This window comes from Rhineura floridana, chromosome 15 (assembly GCF_030035675.1).
Source record: "Rhineura floridana isolate rRhiFlo1 chromosome 15, rRhiFlo1.hap2, whole genome shotgun sequence".
NCBI lineage: Eukaryota > Metazoa > Chordata > Lepidosauria > Squamata > Rhineuridae > Rhineura > Rhineura floridana.
Window position 1 is genome coordinate 32,365,555 of NC_084494.1, and position 17,373 is coordinate 32,382,927.

Here is a 17,373-nt window from a genome sequence, read left to right on the forward strand (position 1 = left end):
CGGGACAGCCCGCCTTTTCATTAAGAAAATAACCAGTGAGAAGACGTCAGGGAACTCTAATCCCAGCCCCGTCTGAAAAACAACCAATGAAAACGAGAAGAGGGTTGGTGCCGGGAGGAAAAAAGAGACCAATAGCCGAACGGAGGCCAGATTTATTCCACAACCTGCCCAATCAGGATGGCTGGTACGGGTGACCACTCAGGTATGAGACATGAGCGCGAGGTTTGATGGGACACCAGCCAGTAATGGTGCGGCAAGGGTAAGCAGGGGTGGAGCCGAAGGCGATGCTGACCAATAGCATCAGAAAGGGGGCGGGGTCTCCGCGCAGGCGGGTTCGGGTGTCTCCCGGCTCCAGCCCTCGCTGCTGCTGCCGCCGCCGCCACCAGCACCTCCACCGCGTGAGTTTAGAGAGGGGAGTCCAGAGGAACGTCCGGAGCGGGCGGACGCTGTGTCGGGGAGGGGAAGGTGGCGCGTAGAAGGAAACAGGTGGACAGGGCAGGCGGGGAAGGGAGGAGGTCAGGCAGGCGGGCATGTGGGCGAGAGAGGATGGAGGGGAAACCAAAATGGATTCTGCGGTGGGGGGAGTGGGAGGGAGGAGCTCTGGGCAGATGGACCCCGGTGGGGAGGACCAGGCTGGGAATCCCTCGGATCCCTCCTGGCTGCGAGGAGCTCCTTTAGCCAAGCGATTGGTCCAGATAGAAAACTGGGAATGCCCCCTGCCTGAAACCTGGGACAGCTGCTGCTGCCAGTCAGTGAAGGCAACACTAAGATAGATGGACGAATGGTCTGACTATAAGGGTTGGTTCTCTCTCTCTCTCTCTCTCTCTCTCTGCTGTAGTAAAGAGATCAACACCTGGCAGCCTTATACTAGGTCGGGCTACTGGTCCATCTCCACTCACCTCTAGACCAGTCTTCCCCTGGTCTTGGGTTCCCAGATGTTGTTGTTCTCAGCCGATGTGGACGAAAAACATCATTTAGGGTCCCACAGTCAGGGGAAGGCTCCTTGTAGACTTTCTAGTAAGCATGCCGTTGGTGTGTTATTTAGAGTCCAAGAATACTACTGGTCAGCAGCTGCAGGTACATAGGAAGCAGCCTTTGGTCTGTCTGGCATGGTGTTGACTAGACTCACAGTGGCTCTCCAGGGTTTCAGACAGGAGTTTCCCCACCCTGGATTCAACCTGGGACCTTTTGATGCAAAGCGTGTCTCTTCAAGCTGACTCATACTACTGATCAGCAACTGGTGGCTGCAGATTGAGCCAGGCCGTAGTCGGTGTCTTTGAGCCTGATACTACTAGCAACTGGTTCCCTTGTACCAAGCCAAGTTGTTAGTTCACTTTTTCTAGTCCAGTGTTGCAAATGGTCAACAAGTGGTAGCACTTTGACCATACTCCAGGGGCTAGCCCAGAAGCAAACAGAGGAATGTGGAAGAAGCAACCAGTCTGGCACTGGGGCCTCAGGTGGGTTTGGGCCTTGAGCCCTGGCCTAATTCCCCTCTCAGTTATTGTTTTGCATTGTGGCTGTCTAGCAAAACCTGGTGGCAACCACAGTTGCCTCCTCTGATTAACAGTGGCTTTCTTCAGGGTCTCAGGGCAAAGCTTATTGTAGCTGAATTGTTAAGACGTGAGGAAGGCAACAGGGGTCCTGTACTGTTTACTAGTTGTGAGGAAAATGATATTTTGCAGGTGGTTTGTCACACACAGGAGGGCAAAAAAGTGAATTTCTGCTTCTCTCCTAGGCATGGGGAATCTTTGGCCCTCTAGATGTTGCTGAGCTATAGCCATCTCATCCCTAGCTATTGGCCATGCTTGGAGAGGGGCTGGTGGGTGGGGTATTTCAGCAACATTTGGAGGGCCAAAGGTTCGCACACCTGTTCAATGCAATTCCCACCCTGTACTCCATCGTCTTCCTTGAGATATTTTAAATAGGATTGTGCCTGAGACCATCACTCATTCCAGAGCATGTACTGAAGAATGGTTGCTGCTGAAGGGCTGAGGTGTCCTTGAGCAAAATCTGCCACTTGAGCAGTTTCTTTACTTTTTCCTAGTTCGTCACCATGGGTAACGTCCTGGCTGCTAGCTCCCCGGCGCCCCCTCCTGCAGTCCCAGGCTCTGGCCTTGTATCAGTTCCACCAGGATTCTCTATGCCCCCTGTCAGCGGGCTGGTTCCCCCAGCACAAGATCGTGCCACAGAAGACAAGTGTGACCAGCTTCCTAACCCAGGCACCTTTGAGGAGTGTCACCGCAAATGCAAAGGTAAAACACTCCCGAGCACCTGGCAAAGAAGGCAGCATCTATTTCGTGGGACTCTCACTCTCCAGACTTAAAAAAACCCTGAAGCTCCTTTGCCTGTGATGTAGAATTTCCAGCTCATTGAGTTCATAGTTTGTCCCACAAGATGCATGTGTGGAGCATGCCTCTGGCACGGCGACAGGAGTTCTGGGCTGTGCACAAACTCTGGGATCCTCTCATAGGTGGTATTTATTTCATGCATGTCCCATATTTCTTTCATCATGGAACTCAAAGCAGCATCCTGGGGTGGTCTCCCATCTAGACACTGACCAGACCCAGACCTGTTATGTGCCTTTAGACTGGATCCTGTGAGCATGGAAATAAATATGCCTAAGAGTACTCTGTGAAGATTGGGAATCCCAGTTTCTATTTTAAAAGGAAAAGCTTCATTGCTAGGTTTTCACTGTTGAAGGGTAACCACAGAAACCTGCAGAGGGGAAGGGGTGTTTCTTATTTTATTAACAAATCCCAACTTACATCTCAATGGTTTTCCTAAACCTATATGCCTTTATTTATTATTTAATTTGTGTCTCGCCCTTCCTCCCAGCAGGAGACCAGGGTGGCACCATTTAATATCAGTTATACCCTTTGAACCTGCAACTTACCAATAATACTAGTAACTGGGATGTAGGGATGGTACAAAGTCAGTCAGATACAGTTACTGTATTTACCAAATATGTTAATGTTTGTTTATTACAAGGTCATGTAGTGTGCAACCTTGTGTGGTTACTTTAATTCAGTACTGTCTCTTTAAATGGGCATACACTTTACTAGCTTGTTAAAACAGCTTATTTTACACTATTACCAAGGCAGGTTTGAGGACCCTTCTTTAAAACTCCTTTGCCAGATTCTACTTCTGTTTACTCCATCCCATTTGTGCCTCACCAAGACTATAACTGAGGACTCTGGTTGATGCCTCTGTTTCAGTCCCTACTGACCTGTTGACATGCAAATCTGTTTAATGCTATCCTGTCCTGGAATCTTCCTCTGGCTCTCCTACCAGACTCCAGAGCCTAGCAGGCCAAACTGCCTCTCCTTTCTTCTCCCTCAGTTCTGTAGACAGGTTCTCTCCTCGTCTCTTCAGCCTGAACCAATCCATTCTGGTACCCCGACAAGTCTCTGGCCACCAAGCCACTCTGCCTTCCTCTCAGGTCTGTCGCCTTCCTTGATCCTCTGCTGTCGTCATCTGCTTCTGGCTGTCCCCCCAAATGCCAAGCCCCAACCAGCACAGACTCTGTTATCTGCGCAGACTGACTGACTAGCACCCAGTCATATATACCCTCTATCTAGCCGTTTGAGTCCAGCCCCAGCCAATCGCATTGTCTCAGTGAGAGTTCTAGACTTCCACCCACCAACCAGAATATGCCTTTCTCCTGTCCTGCTTTTGCATGCTGAGAGTTCTATCTCCAGCCCCTCCTCAACTGTCAGTTAAGGTCCCCCAGTGACAATTAAACCAACTTTCACCTGACCAGACAGAAGACTTCCCCCAGCAAACACATTACTATGTACGTTACAGTATAAATGACCGAATACATTGCACAAGACCCATTAAAACATCTTTTAAACAATGAGGGTTTCTTCACGAAATCATAGCAGCAGGCATTCTAAAGGCTTAGAGATTGGAAGGTGGATGGGCCCCAGACTGCTTATCTCATCCTAGTCTTTTTTTTATGATATAGCGTAGCATTGGCTAAAAGAGGATCTGGCGAGTTTGATCCCAGTTATTTGACTTCTTACACTGATATCCGGCCTTTCTTTCATGACGGAGTTTTGTGGGGGCGGGGGGCTGTCTGTGGCTTTCCCAGGCGGTCATCCATTCAGCCACAGAGCAGGCCTAGACTTGCTCAGCTACGGCAAGGCTGCTGTAGACCAGATTCTCCGACGCGTCTGTATAATGTATCGAGTGTTTTGACCACGTGAAGTATGTATAGAAAGAGGAAGTTGTTATTGAAAGTGTTTCTTCCCCATCCACCCCTGTCTTTTGAGAGGATGTAAATGTGCAATAAGAGTTTATTTATTTATTATTTATTTATTTTATTTCATTTTTAAACCGCCCATAGCGAGTAGCTCTCTGGGCGGTGAACAAAACAAGATTAAAATACAATATTACAATAAAATTACAATAAAATCAGCAACAAGTTAAACGAAAAACATTAAATGAAACACATTGAACATTAAAATGCCTGGGAGTATAGCCAGGTCTTAACCTGGCGCCTAAAAGAAAGTACAGAAGGCACCAGGCGTATCTCCTCAGGTAGGCTGTTCCACAGTTCGTGAGAATCGTCCCTCAACATGAGCTTGCTGGCTGTTAAATCGGCTCAGGGTTTCTGATCTCTGGTGCGGGAAAAGTTGCTAAACTGTTATCTGGAATAACCAGAGGAAAGGGGCGGCTGTGGAGCCAAGAAAGACCTGAGGCTTCTCTAAGTACACCCGGACTAGGGAAAGCAGCCTCTGCCTTGACTCCCAGGCTGCAGGGTGGTCAGAGCCGCCGGACCTCTCCTTCTGCTCCTTCAGTCTCCATTTTTTGTCAGTTAAAGAGTTCCACTTGCTACCTCCTCTTCAGCCCCAGTCCTGGCTGAGATAGGCTTCCATCTTTGGGACTATAGATGAGGGGCTCATGAGATCAAATGCCAAAATAAAACTCCCCACACACAGAAAGCTAGCTTGCTAGGGGAAATAGTCAGTGGGCTCGGTGGGCAGGAGACATAACCACTGCAGTTCGCGTGTTCGCATCGATGTCCATTTGAGGTGAAAGGGTTTTTTATGTTCTTAGATAAATTCAGGGAGGGTTGGTACATCCAAAGCTCATGACCATGATAGCTCAATGGAACTCCACGTTCACAGGCAGAAGAATGTCCCTGGATATCAGTTGCTGGAGGGAGGCAGCAGGGTTGCCTTCATGTCTTGCTTCTGGACGACCTGGAGGGGTCTGGTTGCCCACTCTCGGAAATTGGATACTGGACTAGATGGGCCTTTGCTCTGATCCAGTGGGGCTGCTATATTTAATTAATTATATTTATATCCCACCTTTCCTCCAAGGAGCTCAAGGTAGCATACATGGTTCTCCTCCCTCTCCTCATTTTATCCTCACAACAACCTTGTGAGGTACATTAGACTGAGAGACGGTGACTGGCCCACGGTCACCCAGCAAGCTTCACGGCTCAGTGGGGATTCGAACCCTGGTCTACCAGGTCCTAGTCCAGCACTCTAACCATTCCCCACATTGGCTCTGTGTGTGTGTTCCCATCCACACACCTTGATCATCAGGAAGATTGTGGCCAAGACAACGTATAGGATCTTTTTTCGGCCCAAGGTCCACATTCCCTTCTGGACAACCTTCCGAGGGCCACATGCCAGTGATGGATGGAGCATTGAATGCAAATTTTACCATTGTACAGTAGGCTACTTTCTACACACACTCTCATACCTCTGTGTCCTCATCCAGACAAGCCAGAAGTGTTATCGGGGTTGAAGGACACATCTCAGCTAGGGAAAAACTCTCAGATTGCAAGCAGGACCAGTGAGAGGAGTGGCCTAGGGCATGTTCTAAGGGCCACGTAGAGGGGCCTGGAGGGCTGCATTTGGCCCACATGCCTGAGGTTCCCCACCCCTGGTATAGGACGTAGAATGGGCTGGGCTGGCCACGAATAGCTTGACCATGAAGTAGTTGCTTCAGGTAGCTGATTCCACAGGGGGTGTCCTTATCCTGCCTCCACTTCTGTCTTTGTATGCTTCAAAAAACTGATTAGTTGTAGCCCAGAGTGAGGAAGAGCTTTCTTTTTGACTTCTTGTTCCAGGTGCGAAAAGGGCTGATGGTGGGCATGGCATGTCTGGATTAACTTTGTTTCTGCAGTTTGAGTGATGAGGTGCCACCTGCTTCCCAACCTGCCATGTGCCAGCAGTCTGAGGCCCAGTCTCTCACATGCTGCGGAATGAGGTGGTTAGATTTCTATAGCACTAGAAGGACCATATTGCACAGGCCATAGGTATGTGGAGGGTGAGGGGTGGGAATCACATTTTGTATTGTACCCCTGAATGAAAAACTTGCAAGTTGAAAACTAGCACATCAGTGACGGGCTGTGTTAGAACTTTTCTTCCTGCCATGGTACTTTAGTTCAGAGGTAGCCAATGTGGTACCCTCTGACTCCCATCAATTCCAGCTAGCATAGCCAGTTGCCAGGGATGATGGGAGTTGTAATCCAACAACGTCAGGAGGACACCACATTGGCTACCCCTTCTAACTCGCAAGAGTTTTTTAATGGAAAGGAAGCATTCAAAAGTGACAATTCCCCCTCCCCTTTCTCTCTCTCTCACACAGCCAGAGCACTTGATGTCATATAGCAGGTGTGAGGAACCTTTGGTCCTCTAGATCAGGGCCGGCGCTAGAGGGTGGCCAGGTTGGGCCCTGGCCGAGGGGCCCCTCAAGGGCCCCTCCTTAGGTTGGGTGAGTAGCACTCCCGTTCCGTGATGTGTTGGCTCCTGACCCTGCTGCGGATCGCAGAGAGGGAGCTCCCAGGCACACACACCTTACAACCACGCAGGCCTGCGATGCCTGCCTGCACGCCCCCTACTTCTCCTGTTGTGGTGAATGCTGGCTACTCTGTGTGCGCATGCCTACCATCAATCAAGATGGCAGCCGAGATTTCCCTAAGGGGCTGATGCCCCTGCCGCCATCTTGGTTGATGGCAGGCATGCATGCACATGGGCCCAGGGCAGGCTGGTGCCCAAGCACCCAGTCATGCCTGGCAGCCCCGCTCCCAGTGTTGCTGATCATTCCAGGCCATTGGCCACACTTGTTGCGGCTTGCTGGGAGTTGTAGTTAAGCAACATGTGGAGGGCCAAAGGTTCCCCACCCCTGTGGTGTAGCCTTTTCTGCCACCTCATTCTACTACTTGTGTAAGCTAGACGTAAGCTTTCTTGTGCAAGTTTCAGATGCTGCAAATTAGACCTTTTCCTTTCCAAAAGCTGTTTGTTTTCTTAGGCCTCTAGCCAGAGGCCCAGAAGCTGAAAGTTCTGCCTGGTTCCCCCTTTTTCTTTTAATCTGCTTGCTTTCTACACTGAGGGCCAGCATGGACACTTCCAGACTGTCTTCTGATTATCTAATTTGTGTATCCTGCCCTTCCTTCCTTCCTTCAAGCTGTTCAGAATAGTATACACAGGGTTATCTCATTTTAGCCTTGCAACAACCCTTCGAGGTAGGTTAAGCTGGGTGCAGCTTGTGGCTTAGTGGGAATTTGAACACACATACTCCATAACCATACACTGGGCATCTCCTTGTTATACTGTAGTCTTTTCTGGGAGACACCCTAATATCTCTCATTTTGAACTTGATGGGGCACCATGTGACCATTTCTATTGATCTGGCTCCCCTTTTCTCACCATTTCAGAATTATTCCCCATCCAAATGGAGGGTGTGAAGTTGACTGTGAACAAAGGTCTCAGCAACCACTTCCAGGTAAGCATGACTCATTTGAATTTGCAGCCCCTTTGAGAGTCACTCTTGGGGCCAATCTGAGAAACACTGGGATGTATCCAACTGAACTTTACCCATTGATTTCAATGGATCTACTCCAAGTATGACTTTGAATGTAGCTATTGGCTACATTCAGATGTCACAGTAAGCCATGGTTTGTGACAACACAAGCAGGCATGAGCCCTGGGCTTCCATGCTTCCTCCTTCACTCAAAAGAAAGGGATTCCTATCCTGATGAGTGCCAAACCATGGTTAGCTCAGTTCAGGCACGACATCAGACCATGGCTTGCTTCAAACCAGGAAGGGAGGGGATGGGTACAGTATACAAATTGAGGGGGAAGCCTGAGGACCCTACCAGATTTGCCCATGAGGTGCCAAACTATGGCGTGGCACTATGTCTGAAGAGCTCATAAAGCCCTTCTAACTTCCTCAAGATGCTAAATTTGATGCTTAACTTCTTAAAAGATTTATGCTGGAGCTCAAGCCTGCCAGGAAGTTGCACATTCTGATCTGGAGGCTTCCCCCTTGCCCCCTGATTACATTGTGCCGTTATTCAGTGGTGAAGGGAAGGCACTCTCTTATCCTCACAAGTATTGTTGTCCCTGCTATTTCACATGTTCAGGAGTAAGCCCTGTCCTTGGAAACATTTTCTGGGGGTTAAGTCCCCATGTGCTCTAATTCCAATCCGTGGCTGCTGATTACGATTTGCTGAAAAGCTGTTAAGAGTTTTTGGGCATTCTTCCCCTGAGCTGTCATAATTTTCCATGGGCAGAGACAGAATTGCACTGCCTGCCCAGTCCTATCTATGCTGGTTGTTTGTGGGGCATCTGCCAGAGAGAGAGAACACTCTGAAATTAAAAAAGATTGCTTGTGTGGTCTCCTGAAGTTGCTAATTGTTCACCATAGCTGATCTGGCAAGCAGTTACTAAGGGCCATAGCTCAGTCATAGATCGTCTGTTTTGGAAGTAGAAGGTCACAGGTTCAACCCCTGGCATCTCCAGATAGGACTGGGAGAGATCTGTGTTCTGAAATCCTGGAGAGTCACTGCCAGTCAGTGTAGGCAATGCTGAGCTAGATAGACCAATGATCTGACCATGCAAAGTAGCTTCCCATGTCCCTAAGTCTTGGCAGTCACTTCCGTGAGTTGGTGGCCCACGTTGCTGTTTCACGCACTTGTTGCCTTCCTCAGGTCAATCACACGGTGGCTCTCAGTACGGTTGGCGACTCCAATTACCACTTTGGGGTGACCTACGTAGGGACAAAGCAGCTTAGCCCCACAGAGGTAAGTTTATATATGCAGCCCGGTGGGAACACAGTAGATGCTATCGCTGTACGTCTTCGATAGCTGAGCACTTGGGGCATCTTGACTGGCAGTCCATGCTCATCTGTGCTGGGACCGCCTTCTTCCGTTTTATTTAAAAGGCTACTTAACTATCCTTCATAAAAGATTCCAGGACAGTGTTCAAAAGGGGGACCATAGACATCTGAGATCTGTCCGGCAAGAAACTTGGTTATTTACTCAAGCTTCTAGTAATTTCCAGCCTCTGAGCTTAATATTGTAATGACTGTTGCTTATGTATCAAAATTCATTTTATTTTTTATCTGTTTTGTAGTTGGATTGTTTTAATGCTTCATGTACCCTGCTCTGAAATCCTTGGATATTATTTATTTTTAATTAACTTCGTTAGTCGCTTTTCTCACCAAAGTGACCCAAAGCAACTACCATTAAAACCAGGGCAGGTTATGAATGTTTAAATAAATTAAAATTCAAAGCCAACAAAGAAAACAAAGTAGGACAAAATAAAAACCCATCTTAAAATTGTTGTATTTCGGCACCTTTAATAACGGGTAACTTGAGGGTCCTTCTGTTGCTGTTCACATTTCTCTTGCACCTTTTAATTTGCATTTTAATTATTTTACAGTTATCTGAATTGTATTTTAAGTAATTATGATAGCTGCCTTGTAGACTGTACTGTAGAAAGTTGGAATATAAATATTTTCACTAAACAACCTGCTTTTTCTTTATCCTCTGGGTGTTCTTCACTCCTCTCAGGCCTTCCCCGTTCTGGTGGGGGACATGGATAACAGTGGCAGCCTCAATGCACAAATAATTCACCAGCTCGCAGACAAAGTCCGCTCCAAGGTGGCCTTCCAGGTACTGAGTTGAGGGCTGAGCTCTTCTTCTTCTTCCCTCTTCCCTCCCTGCCCTGGGCAGGTCGGTTCAGGGATTCAGGGGTCATGTCATGTCTGAGCCCTTTAGGCCACAGGCCACGATGCTGGCCTGTAATTCTGGCTTGGAAATAGCCGCCCTTTTCCAGTCACCTATGATGACCCAAGATTGCTTTCAGGTGATCAAGAAGGGGTTGCTTTACAAAACTAGATTCCTTTTTTTATTTTTTTATTGTTGAAAGAAAAAACTACCAGCTGGTGCAGGTGGGCTAGGGTCCTCTGTTCCATTCCTTAAGCTTGGCTGAAGAGTCTCTGCTCCATGTGCTGATCTGCCCAGGCCTTTTCCCTTTTATTTTGTTTATGATTGCATTTTAATTATCTGATTTGTAGTTGGATTGTTCTAATGCTTTGTGTACCCTGCTCTGAAATCCTTGGATATTATTTATTTTTCATTACCTTTGTTAGTTGCTTTGCTCACCAAAGTGACCCAAAGTGACTATCGTTAAAAAGTTTTAAACTTTTATGTCTTCTCTTTTTTGTCTGCCCTGGGTGTCCCTGAATGGAAAGGGGGGATACAAATTTTACCTATTCACAAGGCTATGCTAGCTTTGCTGCAGGGCTGCTTTGTAGCTACTGGCTTTCCACCCCTTCCTCATTCTCTACCCCCCCATGCCTCCCTCTTTGATTCAGGATGGGCAGGGGTTGTGGGCAGAGAGAGATTGACCCTGGGGTTCCCTGTTGTATGATTTGATACTGATTCATTCTGTCAGTTTCTCCTGATGGCTCTCCAAGGGCTAGTATGCCAATTAGAGTTTTAGTAAATTAGCAGAGTTTAGCTTAGTGTAGCTTGCTCTGTGCTCTGTGCTGCATGAGTGATTTTACCTGAGAGAAAGCAAGCTTTTATCTTGCTTTAAATCACTCAGACTTGGATTCAAAGTAAGAAAAGACTACTTTATTAACAGAAATACATACTGGATAGGAAAGGTGCTGCTTCTATCTAGCTAACTAAGTTGGAGGCTGCAGTGCCCATGCTTGGACTTTGCCCCTCATGCTGGAGGAGAGGAGACAAAGACAACATGGCTCCTTCTCCTCTGGTGGTCAGCAGAGAAGAGAGAAACAGGAAGGTGAGTCGGAGAGCTTCCTGAAACATACCAGTTTACACAGAAGGAAGACAGAAAAGGTGAGCACAGGTCAGTGGCAGCCTAGCCAGTTAGGAGGACTATCATTCTGTCGCTCTCCCTGTGCAAAGAGGACCAACTGGGAGTCGCTCTTGTCACACCTCTGACATCTCCCAACTCAGTTCATGAGGGAAGGGTGCCTGCATGTAAACCAGGGCCACATATTTGAGATACTTTCATGCAGGGTAGGCATCTTGACGCTCCATGCAGTTGGAAGCTTGTCTGTGTTGTGCCTCGATAGTCTAAGAGGAGGAATTGTCAAGGTTTTTAAGATTGCCCTTGAGGAACGGGTTCTGATGACCCTGAGTGGACATTTGAACAGTTAAGATCCATGCCGCTCATGGTTTTCGGTTTAACCTTAGTGCCTTGAGGGCTTTTCTCTCTCCTGGGTTCGGTGTGTTTTGGGTGCTTCCCTGTTGTTTATTCTGCATCTTAACAGTGGCCATTTCCGACTTGCTTTTTTGCTCAATTTGCTTCTCATTGCTTGGCGGTTTTGTTTGATCCAACAGCATTTGGGTGTTAAATTCCTTGCCTCAGGTGAAAGAATTGTGTCCTCTCTTCTCTCACATTCCAGACGCAGCAGTCAAAGTTCGTGAACTGGCAGGTGGATGGTGAATACCGGGGCACAGACTTCACTGCAGCCGTCACGCTAGGAAACCCTGATATTTTAGTGGGTTCAGGTAAGAAAGCTCCCCGACTCCTTTGTGGTGAACTCTTTCTCTCTTCCCAGTTGGACAGGCCTTTGGCTTGGGCCATTTGTCTGTCCTGAGGGTGTGGTCCAGTTGGGTATATTTCCACCTGTTGCATGCTGACCAATCCCCCTCTCTGCTCCACAGGAATCCTGGTGGCACATTATCTTCAGAGTATCACGCCGTGCCTGGCGCTGGGTGGGGAGCTAGTATACCATCGCCGCCCAGGAGAGGAGGGAACTGTCATGTCATTTGCTGGGAAATACACAGGTACCAACAGAATCTGCCAGATCCGTTTGTAAACCCTTCTAAAAAAATATCTTGAGGCGATTTCGCAGTAAAAGCATGAACAATAAAAACAATTCCATGTGTCAAAACAGCTTCAAATCCAAAACAGATACAGACTGGTATATAGAATTTAGGTCCAGTTTACACTTCATTTTCTGTACTCAGTTGCACGTAGCCTTGATATGAATATGCATGTGTAAGATTTGGGTTGTCTCTGAAAACAGGGCTAGAAAGGATTAGGTTCCAAAGTCATTTTTTCAAAAAGATACATGCCTGATTCTCAACATGCAGTAGGAGAGGGTGGCCAGTGCCAGTGCCTGAGCCTATGCAGACTTACACATAAGACAGTTACGTTTGAGTTTTGTAGAGTTTCTTTCTGACTTCATAGGACTTCAGCCTTTGACATTTTTGGTACTGAAAAAAAATCAAACTCTCCCTGCCCCTCTCGCTCTTTCTTGGAGTGATTGTTTTCAATGATGCTCAGAGAGTGAATGCAGGAAAAATGTGCTCTCTGGAGTCTTATTTTTAGACTCAACTCATTAAAAAAAATTTTTTTGTTGTATATTTGAAATGGCACCTTTCTACCCTGTTGGGTCCTCAATGCTCCAAGCTATTTGTCTTTGATCTGGGTTTGGCTGTGGCTTGGAGTGGAACTGGGACACGTGAACTCTGCTAGTCTAGTCCACCTAGGCCAGTATCTTGTTTCTGGCAGTGGCAAGCTGCCAGGGAGCCCATGCGCAAGGCACAAAGGCAAGAGTGCCTCTTTTTTGTCTTTTCTCCCCTCAGCAGCTGCCTCTGAACACGGCAGTTCCCTTTAGCTTGGGGATGGGGTGCCTGTGACCTCCAGATGATGTTGGCCTGCAACTCCCACCCTCCCTGACCATTAGCCATGTGCGTTGGAAGCCAGCAGCATTTGGAGGGCTGCGGGTCCTCCACCCCTGCTTTTAAGCTATTGCACTAATGTCCATCAATACACATTAATTTTTTTATTTATTTATAAAAATATTTGTATACCACTATTTTGTTAGAATTGAAACAAAAAACACGAAACATACGATAAAAAGCAAAGGTCAACTGTTGCAAAAAAAAAAAAAAAAAGTATCTTCTTAATTGCCTGATAGGCCTGGCAGAACAGAAAAGTTTTCAGCAGGCACTTGAAAGTTAAAATAGAAGGTGGAGGGAATAGACCCAGCCGGGCTCCTGGACTCTGAGATTCTTTCTTTCCCCCACTCCACAGCGCCCAACTGGATCGGGACCCTGACAGTAGGACAGGCTGGAGCACATGCCACATATTACCACAAAGCCAGTGACCAGGTTAGTAGCTGTTTGCAGGCTGCTTGTGCAGCAAGAATACAGCAAGTAATTCTATCTCGCCTGCTTTGCTATTCCCTTTAAATTGTTTTCCACCCCATGTTTGGGAGCTAAACTACGCATCAGGGATTCCCAAACTCTGGTCCGTAGATCACCAGTGGTCCACAAGCTTCACTTGGGGGGTCCGTGGTGTGCCTGCGAATTTGTGGTTGAAGGTGGGAAATGGCACACTTGTCACACTGAATATGTTGTATTGCTTTTATTTCTTGCATAGTATTTCATTGCATTACAATTTGAATTCTATGGAATTGCTACAACAGGCAGAAAAATCATTAAGTGGTCTGCCAAGACCCTCAGAAACTTTAAAGGGGACCGTGGGGAGGGGGAATTTGGGGGACCAAGTGCTATGCATGATGCAGGAGGTATGTGACTATATCTCCAGGGTTTTTTTAAGCCTAAAATTTGGGGGTGGAACTTGGCTTGGGAAGGCGGCAGCAGCTCTGGGGGAGAGGGTGTTTAACGCTTTCCCCCTGTGCTGCTTTTCCAGATGAAATCCCCCCTCCCAGCTGCTAAAAGCTTCGCTGGGGAGTAAAGACTAGCACAACATGGACACTTCTCCATGCTGCCCCCCAAAGGCCAGGTTAATAATAGCCACTTCTGGGGGAGGTATTTTTGGGGAAAGCAGTTTAGGGATTGTATCCAATATATACATTTAAATTACTGTATTGGTCTGAATATAAGCCGCCCCCGAATATATAGGCCGCCCCTTAAATGGGATCTCTTTGAATTTGAGAAAAAATGTGCTGTACATCCAGTGCTTTTTAAAATCTAAAAAAAATGTGCAACTTCTAGACTCACCTCACAATAAATAACTCATTGGGCAGCCAGGCCTACCTGTTCAGAAGGGCAGGTGACCCTTTTACAAAGGGTGCCGCAGTTCTGTGTGATTCCTGCAGTCTCATCTTAAATCACAGCTTCTTTGCCTATAAGAGCACAATTGTAGGCCGCACACAGATTTAAACAGGCCAGATTTGGAAGCGGGAAGGGGGAGAATAAGTGTGGGCTGTATTCAGACCAATACAGTAATGGTCTTGACTAACTTGGGTCCATTAATTTTGTCTGGTCTACTTTGAGTAGAACTTAGCTTGATTCAATGAAAGGGTTAAGAATCCTGCCCCCTCCATGGCTGCTCTAAGCTTTTTAAAAAAGAACTCTTAAGATCGTCTCACCTCTCCCACAGTGCATATTATTTGGCCCTTGGATTCCAGGCTGTGTGTGCAAGAACAGGTCTTAAAATAGAGAAAATACTTCAAAGTACTGTGAAAAGTTTTTTTCCTTTTATTATGGATTACCAAAAGTTTTGGCACAAATGTTAAAAAATAGCATCTGATGTGGTTAATAGTCAAAAGTATTGATGGGTCATCCTCTTAACTTCTGGGAAACATCATAGGGAGGCGAAGGGAAGGATGAGCATTATCAGTTACCTAATAGTTGCTGAAGGGCACCAATATTTGTATTGTCATCCCCCCCCCCCCCGATCCGTCTGGATCAGTTTCTTTCAGTGATTCCTGAGTACAGCTTTGCTTCAAGTCCGTATTGTACATGACAATTGTGTCTAGTTGTGTCTAATACAGTGGATCCTATGTGTCAGGGTCCTCGCATTCAGTTTAATGAAGCCTTAGTGCAAATACAATACAATTGCTCCTTATTTATGGAATTCTTGCTTGCCTGAAGCTTTAACGGAGTCCTAGCCTGAATGTCAGTCATTGAAGAACAACCCTGGGAGGGTGCTTTTGGCCTCATGTGGGCTTCCCCAGAGGCTCTGGTGGGCCACTGGTGAAACAGGTTGCTGGACTAGGTGAACTGTCTGGTCCAAGAGGTCAATTCTTAAACCTTTCTGTCAGAAAAGCTTTGGGTGGTGTCTCAAGGCTTAGCAAGTGAAAGGTTTATTTTAATTTACTATGAAACTTTTCACAACATGCTCTTAGTTCATGGATGGATGGATGGCTCTTGTGTTGCTTTTCTTGAACCTCCTGCTCATCTGTTCCGTCTTCTGGTGGCCTTCCAGTTGCAGGTAGGGGTGGAATTTGAAGCCAGTACTCGCATGCAAGACACGAGCGTAACGTTTGGGTATCTGCTGGACCTTCCCAAAGCCAACCTACTTTTCAGAGGTATGAAATCAGTCTCCCTCCCAGTTTAGGCCATGGGTTTATCGCCAAGGATTTGGAGTGAGGTGGGAAATCAGTTCTGTGTCTTTTTGTTTTAGTTTTGAATAGACTGTTTCCCGAGTCACACTTTGGAAATTTTCATATCATTTGGGATGGAGAGAGTCTCTCTCTCTCTCTCTCTCTCTCTGTAATTGTTATGCTTTTTTAACTGGCTTGTTTCAGTATTATATTTTAAATGTGGATGATTTTAATGCTTTGTTGGAATTGTTTTACTGCATATTTTAATTATGTATGGGTTTTACTGCTGATTTTATTCTTGTAAATCGCTTAGCAGCCATTTTGGCATGTAGGCAGTATATAAACAACATTTTTTCCCACTTTTCTTCCTTCAGGCTCCGTCGACAGCAACTGGATTGTGGGGGCAGCCCTGGAAAAGAAGCTCCTCCCGCTGCCCCTCACGTTGGCCATGGGTGCCTTCCTCAACCACCGCAAGAACAAATTCCAGTGTGGTTTTGGCCTTACCATTGGCTGAACCTCCTGCCCTTCCTCTTCCTCCTCATCCCCACCGGTTCTGTGCAGCTCGCGCCCCCTTTTACCCTCCACCTGCATCCTTGTTTGGCTAGTAGTAACCTCCATGGGGTGTATGTGCGTGCTGCCCAGAGAGTGTGATGGGATGGGACAGGAGGTATCGGGGCACTGAGAGCTTCCCCCCCACACCCTTTCACAAAGAACAGCTAGTTGGTTCTCAGGGAACTTCAAGGCAGGAATCTCTGTGGGAATTGGGCGAGAAGTTTCCTCCCGCCTTCCTTCAGGCTTCTGCCCAGAGGTACGGTTCGTGAGAGCAAAAGTACCCATGAAAAGTACCCAAAAGCAGCTGCAATCACTGCTCTGCCTGCCTGCTGCCACTAGAGGGGAGTGTTGCTTCAGGGATGGGGGAAGCATGCCCTTCTTTCCAAGGGAATCTATGGCTGCTGACGTGGCTGGCGGGGAATGCATGGTTTGGGGCTGGTGGGGCTTAGCTTAGGGTTGTGGTTCCTGGACCTGGAATGGGGAAAAGGGGCTGTAGGCCGTTTTGTGAGATGGCACCATCCCACGCCGTGGGTGCTTTTCTCTCCCCTCTGCCTCTCCACATTTCTTTTCTGTTCTACGAGAAGAATTACTTCCACCGGCCAGGAATGATCCAAGCTACTTTTGACGGTTTTTGTAAAAGCATCCAAGCAACTTAGTCTTAGCCTTCAACTGCCTGTAAAAGCCACCGCCAGTACTTCCTCAACCCTTCTTGCAATGTGTCCAGGGAGCATTTGGAAACCCAGAACCTGCCCTTGCTGGCTTTTTTTTAAGTGTGTTTTGTTTTGGGCTTCCTTTCTGTTTTTTCCCATGCACACCTCTCTTCTTTCTCCCCCTGCCATCTGTGTCGGGTTTTGCAGGTAGTGCTTTTTTTTTGGTGCTCCTGTCTTTGCTTGATGTCAGGGCGCCCTTTGCCCCTTAACTCCTCACCGCCCCAAACCTCCCATCCTCCGCACGGAGAAGTTCCAGGGGACCATCAGAGAGGGAGAGAGAGAAAGACCTGCCCTGCGTGCCTGCTGCCATCGCTACCACCACCACCCTCTGTGGAGATAACGGGGGAAATCTCTGCATGCCCTCTTCCCCTCCTGCCACCAGAGACTGAGTGTAAATCATGTTTATAAGTTAATGGGATCGGAAGGATCTTTTACAGAAGAAAAAACAAACCTGCAAGGTGAAAACCGCCTCCCTGCTCTGCAAAGTTGGGAATACCTGGTTTCAATTAAAACAGAAAACATCACCACC

General features: G+C 47.3%; 1 protein-coding gene across 3 annotated transcripts; it reads left to right on the top strand.

Annotated features, from left to right (window-relative positions):
- Window positions 1-187: 187 nt before the first annotated feature.
- TOMM40 (translocase of outer mitochondrial membrane 40) lies at window positions 188-17,373 on the top strand. Of its 3 annotated transcripts, none has more exons than XM_061597884.1 (10): window positions 188-259; window positions 2,045-2,252; window positions 7,676-7,743; window positions 8,951-9,043; window positions 9,815-9,916; window positions 11,683-11,788; window positions 11,945-12,067; window positions 13,323-13,399; window positions 15,465-15,567; window positions 15,957-17,373. In XM_061597884.1, the coding sequence occupies exons 1-10, from the start codon at window positions 212-214 to the stop codon at window positions 16,094-16,096; spliced, it is 1,068 nt and encodes a 355-aa protein (XP_061453868.1). In that variant the 5' UTR covers window positions 188-211; the 3' UTR covers window positions 16,097-17,373. The 3 variants fall into 3 exon arrangements, with proteins under 3 accessions (XP_061453868.1, XP_061453867.1, XP_061453870.1); XM_061597883.1 differs by lacking the exon at window positions 188-259 and adding an exon at window positions 266-398; XM_061597886.1 differs by lacking the exon at window positions 188-259 and adding an exon at window positions 404-486.